The sequence below is a fragment of the Argopecten irradians genome, chromosome 11 (assembly GCF_041381155.1).
Source record: "Argopecten irradians isolate NY chromosome 11, Ai_NY, whole genome shotgun sequence".
In the NCBI taxonomy this organism is placed as follows: Eukaryota; Metazoa; Mollusca; class Bivalvia; order Pectinida; family Pectinidae; genus Argopecten; species Argopecten irradians.
The window spans coordinates 25,442,970-25,453,698 of NC_091144.1; the positions used below are offsets into that span (position 1 = coordinate 25,442,970).

Genomic DNA, 10,729 nt, shown 5'->3' on the forward strand with positions numbered 1-10,729 from the left:
GATTTTTGTCTAAAATACATCCTTGATGATACCAAAGTACGTATGTGAGGTGGAATAAGTCACGCTGGGTTTTGGGCAAGTACGACGTAGAGCTTTTGCGTTTGTGTACTGACCGTGACGTTGGGCGACGACTGATTTTCCGTTAATATCCGCCGGCGCAGCCTTTGATGTAGCTTGTGGGTGCGAGGGTTACCGTCTTACTTTCTGAAGCGTCATTTCATGAGTTGTTTTTTTTAACAAAAATTTAAGACATATCTTCTAAATCTTCCGTCCTTAAAGCAAGTACTAAACGTTGTGAAATTTTATTAACTTTACATTGGTGTTTCGTTGGACTCGATTTCCCGGTTCGTCTAGCCAAGGATTTATAAGTGAGACTCATATACGTCCTTGGTCTAGCGTTACGCGTGGTGTTTAGTAGGGTAAAGAGACAGTTCTCACTTATAAATCCTTGATGATACTATTGACGATGTTGGGATACAAAATGGGGGTGGTTTCAGTACCAAGTATTTATGAATTGGCATATATAATACATTCACTTGACTTTATATATATATAATCATTGACACACACGCCATATTGCAAGTCAGCACTTTTAGGAGATTCATGTAACAGTACATCCGGGTACTCGGTAATCTGTACACATTTACATTTTTATTATGATAAAATGGTGCGTTAGTCCGATAACTATTAGGCCTAAATCAAGTTCAAAAAGTGTTAATAAAATACGGAACACGATTACATATATACAAGGATTTATAAGCATTTATAATTCCGTGATATATTTAAAGGATTTGTGTAGTCAAAAATGATAATTTTTTTAGTTTATGCTGGAAATGGCTTTATTAGACCGTGTAGAAACCTCTACGTGTCGCGCGCGACCGGATTAACCTGTAAACCGCCGATATCGAGGTCAAATTTTCTGACCGCCCGATTATGCATATTTTCTAGCCCTAAACCGTGTGACGTCACAATAGTCCGTGGCTTATTGCTGTACTTTAACTGATGTGCTATCACTTACATCGACGGTCACAGGAAAAGCCGATCAAAGATTTTTTTTATGATTACTTTTGAGTGAAGTTAATCGTACAATAACTTTGTCTCGAATATACTCTAATTTATGCTCTAATAGCAGGTATCTTCGTGTAATTATAAAAGAAAATCCACACAGAAATAAAAGTTTCCGATTTTTTGTCGAGGAGTTCAGCAACGAATTCGCTTTAATTAAATAATATTTTTCCTGTAATCTGTATCTTTGATACATTGTGAATTGCAAAGTTTGTGACTGTAGAATGAAATTTTACGTAACAGTTGAAGAAATTCTTGATTAAAGAATCAAGGATATGATGCTTGACATACGTACACACCGATGATTTATCATTACAAACATTGTGTTGTGTGTTGCTAACCGAATAAATCGAGATACATTTATTACAATACCGTAAAACGTTTCAACATGTGGTAGAAAGAATTTACTTTCGATATTATAAAAGATCTAAATATTGATATTAAGCAAAACAAACTATTTTTTCAGACCGTGCGGTCGCTTTCAATTTTTAATCGATATACTAGTAGATACACCGACATTATAGATATATAATTAGCCATGCCTTTGGTTTGATGGTTATGTAATACCTTGACCAGGATGTTATTTACCTGTACACAACGCCATTCATCGAACTCACCTGTAATTACCTGGCCGCGGGCAATTTGCTATTCGGTGGACTATATCGGGTATTTGCTATTGTCTTACTGTCAATCAGGTTAAGACATCCGTTAATTGGATTGTGATTTGAATTATGGAAACCCCGTACATCTATGCTAAAGGTTTTTTTTTATTGTCACCTCCATTTTTAGAATGAAGATGTAAAAGCAAATGGAAATAAAATATACCTGATCATACCTAGGAATATATATTACATATATATATGTCGTACACAGGTAAAACAAAAATGGAAGGTGACTTATTCAGAAACAAAAATGGTTCTAAGAACTAGCTCAACTAAAGGTTTAACCTTAAAAATTATTCCAGTCTAGACTGTAATTACGGAATCGTGGCATATAGCAATCTCCAGTAATTTTAAAGTATTAGTAAAAATTCTAAGCATGTATTTTCACCGTTTCGAATCTTAATGTACATGTATAGTCATACAAGAAGGGTTACAACATTATCACACTAAATATACTTATTTAAAGATCACTTAGTATATTTTTAAAAAGATACAAGATATTATATCTATTTTTTAACGCCTGTATACGAATAATTTCAATTTTCATTTGAAAACTGTATGTGGTTACTTTTTGGATTATACGATAAATGTTCATATATCATACTATTTAAATCTCGGTATGATATACAAAACGGTCGACAATGAATATACTATTAAGGATTTAGTATAATTTTGAAATAATGAATTTAAATCTACACTTAAACTGTAATAAAGGAACATATATCAGAAATACCATTGATGTATTTCTGCTTTTTAGTAAACGTTATGGATAAAGTTTCAAAGGCAACAATATAGATATACATATTATTTTCGGTATAAGTTCGGTACTGTAACTCCAAGGATTTTAACGTCCTTGTGTAACTCCAATATCACATTTACTCAAAAACGGTGCCGTGTTTGCATCATATCATTATAGCAGAAGTTTGAATGAAATAAAAACACGGATTCTAGATATATTCATGCTAAATTTTGGGATTTTACTAGTAAAAAGATAGTGTTACATTATACTTTTTTTTATTACACTGAAATTTACATCATATGCTATCTAAATCTCAGTCCAGACTGATCCGAACATCATTTTGATATCGCTATCAAATTGGACTGATTATCTAATCTAAAGTTAAATATATGCTTTTTGAATTTTTGAAGTGGTGTAAATGGAATGTTTTGAAACTGAAAATATCTACATCATAAAGCTAGAATAACCATTTACTCGAAAAACTCAAATTGTAGATCTAACGTATACGTATTTATGCTGTATACATGTATAGTACTAGGCTTACCTTGCGTCACGGCTCGGCGCGCCCGCTCGATGTAAGCGACGAAATGTGTTGATATAAACGCAGAAACATTGAAACATTGAATATAAACGCAGAAATAAATAAATACTGGAATTACATGCAACAAAGTACATCAAATATTACCAGAATATGATATCAGTCGTTTTATGTATATCAAATCTATTCAGCAAACCTGAAAAGCAGATCATTATGTATAACACTTAATCAGCATTTTACAATTAAAGGCAACAGCAAAATATCTTTCAAAAATTTTATTATAGTCTCCCAGACACATTTAAATGTGTTACATGGATTATAAAAATACAAGTTACATTTTTAACTGCACGTGGCAGGATGGACAATATATGTATCATTACCAATTACTAAAATATGGACAATTAATTTGGAAATTAATACTTATACCGTACTACTATCATAGCTTTTATTCACATCTACAAAAATACCATCATTTTTCTAATGAATAGAGACACCTTCTTCAATAATTGGATATTACAAATACCTATAAGGCCACCCATTTTATGAAGACTGGGATTACTAGAATAATGCTGTGGGATATATTTAATACGTATATTTTTTATTTCTTCGTGTTTACATACAAAAAGATAGTGAAATTCATCCCCGATATTTTCATTGCATAAATGGCATATTCTTTCACGTTTCTCAACATTACACCATCTTCCAGTCTCAATTGGAATTTTTAAATTTGATGTACGGAATTTAGTTATATATACATTTCCGATAATTTTATAGATACTTTTCAAATCCAAATTTTTTTTTTATATATTAGATAAGTTTGCCCTCTTGAGGAATTTTCCACATCTGAGAACCATTTTTTGTGTGAACTGATCTTGAAGGCGCTGTTTCATAAAACTTTTATAAAAAAACTATTAATCATTTGTATTTCATTGAGGAAGATATTTGACTGACCAGATTCATCAAAAATATTTTTAATGAAAGATCATGAAAAAAATGATGATCTTAATGAAAAAACTATCTTTAATATCGTCAACAATTCAAATTTGTGAGAAGAATATACATACATTGTAATTGCACATAATCAAACACATAATTTGTTTGTCATAGTTAATCCCCGTGTATATACACATATTTTACACATAACCTAGACAGTTATTCATTTGTTACCGCTCGTATCGGAACTCTTCCGAAAAAAGGTGCAAAATGCATAGCTCAAATGACGAGACGCGGGAAAGAAAACAACAAAAGATAGTAGAATAGGATAATGAGGATATATGTATTTTTAAAGGGGAAAAGAGAATTGTAAACATAATTATTTTACAGGTACAATCGGCTGTACGTACTGTAAGTCTCGTTTCACAAGGTAAAGTTTACCTGTGTAAGCCGTGTGCTCGGCCGTCACGGCTCGGCGCGCCCGCTCGATGTAAGCGACGAAAATGTGTTAATATTAGCGCAGAAACATTGAATATAAACGCAGAAACACTGAATATAAACGCAGAAACTCTTAATTCTATCGCCGAATCTGTTAATTTTACCGTCGCATCGGAAAAGTTTGTCGATTCCCAACCTCCGACAATGTAGCAATAAATAGCCGTGCACGTAACGAAGTTGGGTATATTGTGACTGATACCCTCTGTTATTCGGCCGGCCGTCAGCCGTCACGATCCACGGCGGACAGAAAAATACTTAATTTTACGGCAGAAATACTTAATTTTATTGATCGAATTGGAATTCTGAGGAAAAAGTCTTAATATAAAGGGTTAATACTGAATAAAAAAAGCACATATGTTAATCCTGCCGAAACTTGTTAAAAATTAAGTATTCTGACGTTATTCTAACAAGTTTCGGCAAGATTAACACATTTTGGGTTACCAGTGTAAAGGCCCTTTACAAAACGTGTGAATTTCATCATTTTCATGGCCCTGGGATCTCAGATTTTCCTATGGGGAGGGAGTCAAATTATTATTATAGTGTATGTAAAAATTCTAATATGAAGATTCAACTATAAAGTTTATTCTAATTCGTAAATACTTTTTACAGATTTGAACAAACTTTGCAATGCTCTTTTCTGTATCAGCACTCGGGTGACCGTCAAGCCGAACAACTTATTCATGCAGAATTGTTAATATAAAAACTATAAAACAAAAAGTTAAATACATTTTTATTGTAAAAATATAAGTATATATTAGTAGACACTGGTAGTTTGTAAGTAAAACTAATAACAAATTTACAATAATTAACAATTTATATAGATACATACATAACAATATATATATCAAGTACAATATATATGGAATGTCACTAACACGTTTCATCACAAATTTAAAAATGTAGGCAAGAACCAGTGTATTTGGCAGTAAAATAAATCTAACTTGTACAAGGTTTATCTAAATTCTATAATAAAAGATATATTGTTAGGATTATTACTGGGGTAGAAATTCAGTCCCTGATCTGTGCATAGTACATAAACTTGTATGGTATTATTTTATGAAAATGTTTAAATATCTCGTTAGCATGATGACATGGTTACTGTACATCTACCAATATTTAAGCAACAATCCTAACTGAAATTAAGTTTTAGAGAATAATTTGGCATACCATAAAAAAGACAATGAATGCCTCTAAACTCTGAGATCTAAAAAAAAAAATCTGTCGAAAGTTCTAACCTTCTTTCGGAAGTCTTCTTCCAAAATCCGGAAAATGAGTTTACGGAGAGTATCGAATAGGCTTCCCACATTCGGCAAACGAATATACGTAATGAATCGAAGGTCATACATTACATGTAATTAATAATTGCTAGAGATATATCTTGAATTTAGTTGATGACGACCATCTGTCAGAAATACTACGTCTGTCGTCCAGAGCTACGTCATCGCAGCTAGAAAATTATATGATTGATACAATCTACTGCTGTACAAACATTTGTAAATCTATGGTATTAATTACACAAAATATGTAATAAAATACAAATTTACACATTTAAAAGAAATTGATAGGAATTACAGGCATACGGAATGTAAGTAATTATACGGAATGCAAAACTAGGCCGCATACAATCTTAGAGGCCAAATACCTTTCCGAAACGGCTTTTAATTTCTAAAATAGGAAAGCAAATTTGTTCTGTCGCAAAAGTTATTAAATACCGTTATATTATATTCATCATCATATTCTGAAAAAATATCAAAATAGATTAAATGTTAATTTTCACAACGCGGGTCGTCTTATGTTTCCCGCCGTCCTAAATGCCGCGCGGTATAGTTAAATATAACTGCGCCAGACGGGAAAACAGCAAAATGAATATTAATCTCTACAGTTACCATATATTACGCAGGAAATCCTGCATATCTTAAGTGTTGTTACTTCATCTTAAGCCGTCGATATGTATTTGCTTATGTAATTAATGTTTTAAGAAACCAATTTTGTTCCGGAAAGGTAGTGGACCTTAACGGTATCAATTAGGTTTGATTTCATTATTATTCAAACGGAAATTATTTCTTGAACTCCTGCTTTGGTATGAATTCCCAAAGCTACAATATATATTAACCATGAAATAGTTGGTGTCTATAAATATCAATTCGTCATAAAAATTGCCTTGCTATAGATGTACGATGGATGTGAGGGGGGGGGATCTGAACACCAATGACAATTAACAACATTTCGTAAGCACTCACTCCATGGCGAAGACAGGAAGTAAATTATTCGTACGTCACCCAAAATGAAACCAGGCCGACCGTGTGACAAAAATGTAAGTCAGTTTAGGCAATAAAATTGATATATATTTATCTAAAACTGGAGTATATTACTAAAATACACCTTTTCACCTTCCCCTACATCCAAAAATAGACCAGGCAAATATTTTCTAGGATAATCTTCATAAAACAAAGTTCGATACAAAGCGAATTTCTGGACAGGAAGATCCTTTCTCAAACCAATTAACACGAGCACACTATACGTTAAACTCTTAGTGAGCATCACGTGTTTATTACTGTACTTGGTTTAAATAGCCTTAAGTGTACCGTATTTATCTGTTCGATGTGGAAAAAAAATCAACGAAGCCACTTACTATGCAAGTATACACTCAGTTTGATTAAATGCGTTGCTGAGTAAGTATAAGGTTTTGGAAAAACACGCGAAATGCCACAAAGTAAATAATTTCATAACCTTATAGACTTAAAGTAAACTTCAAAACAAACAATAAAAAATGTATAATGAACGAAATATCAATTGATAATAATTTTCATGTAGAAAACGCTGATTGAGTTACAACACAGGGACTTGACATACACCAACGCCAAATATGTAGTATAGTATCCTAATATATATAACACGTCAGTGGTTGGAAATTCGTGTCGGGTCCCTGTGAGTTATAATATTTACTCAAATCGAATACAAGGATTATTCGAAGTTATACAGTAGTCCTACAGTTAATGAGATTTGACTGCTTAAACCAGATGGATCTGAGAATTAATTAAAGATGCTACACCGCTGAAAAAAATCGGTAAATACACCACGAAGAGTGTCATTTTTAGGGTATTGTCGTTCTACAGATCTATCTAGCTCTTCTGACACTCTGGTGGATCCAAATTTATATATACATTGTAACTTATTCTCAGATCCCTTTGGTTTGAACTACATATACACATGAATCTCCAACACCATAATATTTCAACGAAATAAAAATACAAATAAAAATAAATCAAAGATACTGAAATCCTAGTTATCATGCATAGGCCTACAAACATTAATATCAAAACAAATTTATAAATGTAAATATGGTAAAAAAGGGAACTAAAAGTATGGATAAAAGAAAACAAAGTGAATAATTTTAAAACATTTTGATTGTTTCCACTTTTTCATAGTGAATATATATAAAATAAAAATACACAAAAAAGGATTTCCAAACAATTAAAAATCCCTTATGTCGAAATGTTGTGTGCTAATCCATTACCCACTTACAGTTCAAAGTCTTATACAAAAAACCCATTATAATGAAATCATGATTTCGAAATAATACAATTTCATTATTTCTTAAAGTCGTGTCAATTTGAATTAGATCGAAACGACCGGAGAATTTTAAAATGCAACAGAAAATACTATTAATTGTATTCTATGTAAGACCGACTACGAGAAGTTGGTGAAAACGATCTTACGGGTGTTAATTCAAGATGGCGAATATAATTAAAATATCAATAAGCTAAATAGAAGTTTGTAAATAACAATAACCGCGAGATTTCAAAATATTTTGAATATTTTGATCAACAAATAGTATGTCAGTGAGTTGGTCGCTGTGACGATAAAATTATACAAGGAACCATTATAGTCCGATGCTAATGTAAATATAGATATGCGAGATCCAAAACCGTAAACAAAATGAAATAAATCAATATGCATCATTAAACAATATATGACACTTGTTATATTTTACCCAAAATCCTTGCAAGAGAATGTGTATATCTTTAACCAAAAGATAATCTCGAATATGACGTTCCTCGTCGTTTGTCGTCTGCTCGTAATTTCTGACCAGGTCTGTGGAGTTTAGAGACGATTGGCTAGGGACACACTGGCTTTCCAAACGGTCAAAGTTACACATAGCATCCTTGATGGAGGTATGCAGCGCCTCCAAGTCGGGGGTATATTGACCAGCTGAATAGTAGTTCTCCTCGCCTATCGTCTGCTCCAAATATACCATTGTTTTCACCAATTTTTCATAATCGGTTAACAACGATGGCGATAACTGGAAAATATGGAATTATAATCATCATAAGCATTTTGAATGAAAGATGCGTCATAACCTGTAGAACAGTTACTTTTTGATGTCTTTTAACACTTTATTAATTCACACAAATATTAAACCTGAAAACGTTACACTTATAAAGGTTATGATCCCATTCAACTATTTGTAAGCGCTATATTATTTGTAACGTTAGCACTGGTAATTTAGAGATGGCGCTGTTCATTTATCAGATTTCTCGACTATCTTAGGAAATCAAAGTGAGATCACATTCGAAGATGTTTATATGTCACTTTTTGTAGAGTTATCTGCCCTTGTGGGTAGGTATTGATTATGACGGTATGTGTTTACGAGCGTAACGTAATTTTTTCAGAGAAAACGACTTGGATTTCGCAATGGATATTTATCCGCAAGGGAAGTAACTATGTAAAAACTTACTTCATTACATAACTGCAAAATATTGCCGAAGTCCAAGCTCATGTCGGGAAAACCAGGCACGTGTTTGAATAGGTTGTCAAGGTCATGGCCATAGCTACAGAAACTATTTGACGACACCATTCCTGCTACGCGGTCGACTCTCTACAAAGTAGTATAATTTATAGATATTAAGAAAACAGGTCTAAAACATTAGGGGTTAGATAATGTCGGTGATAATAACCCCTTGAGTATCTAGGATACCAGTTGAGATAAGCAGACTTAATGTGAACAGTTTTATTTACTTTTATATGCTTATATTCCACTTCAAATATCTTATCACCTAGGTTTTCCATATTCTGCGCATCGTAGAACATCTTGGAGCCCGAACCAAAATAACTATAGATCATATCACATTGTGGTCATTGAATTTCGGAATGACACGGTGGGGAAAATAAATGGACAAAATGTATCTTATACTTGAAATTGCGTATGTGTTAAGATTAAAATAAAAGAAGTAAGAACAGCGTATAACTCACATATCCATTGCGTAAGTTCCCCGTCCGCAGTATAGCTACTTCGAGCTCATTCAGGATGTATCCAATGGTCTGGATCTTTTGTGCCAAGGTCATCGGGGGGATACCCGGGGGTGGCGGGCCTGCCGAAATCCCGCACGGGTACCGCCATTTCTCACTGTAGGCGGGTGACAGAGGTACTCCCACGCTCACATCAGCTAGTAAAGCCAACAGTATTAACACTCCGATATCTAAAACAAAATCTTTCTTTTATTTTACCAAAACATTAAGGATTATTTTGTCACAAAATGAAAATTGTGGTGTCATCTTTACTAAAAATTTTCTTTGTTATCTAATAAGAGATGTCATGTATTCGCATTTTTCATTTTGAAACTAATGTGTCGTTTATATTTTCTGTGCAGTTATAATTTAAAGACTTTTTTTTAATTACTTTCAAGAGGGCAGTACAAAGCGTTACAATAACAAAGAGTTGTATAACGAAACACGGACCGATTCGTTCGTTTATAGAAAGGCGGTTAAGTCGAACCATAGGATAAGTCGAATATTTGGCTGAGCCCATCGACTTCGACTTATTCGTCTTTTGTTGTACTAGCATTGCAAATGTATAGCGGTTTTTTGGGTTTTTTTTTGTCATTTTGGATAATGATAAGATTTTCTTAAAGCGAGTGAATTTCTTCGCAGTCGTTATTATTTTCAGTTAGTTAATTAATATTCTAGATATCGATTATTTCGAACATGTGTACCAGTTTCATCCAACTCGTTTCATCGCTGACGCATCATGTACACAGTTAATAATTTCGTTGTAAATGAACTCTTACCTTGCTTCATTGTTAATAATTATGTATCAGTCTTAGTAAAAATTTACTTCTTTTCTCGTTGTCGTTTCTTGACTTATGATCAAGTCTTACAATTTTATAAGTTTTTATACTATATTTTGCGAAACTTACGTATTTCAGATAGTGTGGGATTTCGGCATCGAGGCTAATGATCCCATTTCTGTTTCAATTAAAAATTTACAATTGTCATTCAGGTTTTACTACTTGT

At 32.9% G+C, this 10,729-nt stretch overlaps 1 protein-coding gene across 1 annotated transcript; it reads right to left on the reverse strand.

Moving 5' to 3' along the window:
* Positions 1–5,177: 5,177 nt before the first annotated feature.
* Positions 5,178–10,110, reverse strand: LOC138335111 (uncharacterized). The gene is made up of 3 exons (XM_069284037.1): positions 9,689–10,110; positions 9,174–9,314; positions 5,178–8,738 (listed from the first exon to the last, which is right to left on the reverse strand). The coding sequence occupies exons 1-3, from the start codon at positions 9,779–9,781 to the stop codon at positions 8,385–8,387; spliced, it is 588 nt and encodes a 195-aa protein (XP_069140138.1). The 5' UTR covers positions 9,782–10,110; the 3' UTR covers positions 5,178–8,384.
* Between the last annotated feature and the right edge of the window lie 619 nt (positions 10,111–10,729).

Coding starts and splice junctions, on each gene's coding strand:
- LOC138335111 (XM_069284037.1), bottom strand. CDS start 9,781: ATGACCTTGGCACAAAAGATCCAGACCATTGGATACATCCTGAATGAG. Junction 9,315..9,688: donor GGAACTTACGCAATGGATAT/GTGAGTTATACG, acceptor ACTACTTTGTAG/AGAGTCGACCGCGTAGCAGG. Junction 8,739..9,173: donor TTTTGCAGTTATGTAATGAA/GTAAGTTTTTAC, acceptor CATATTTTCCAG/TTATCGCCATCGTTGTTAAC.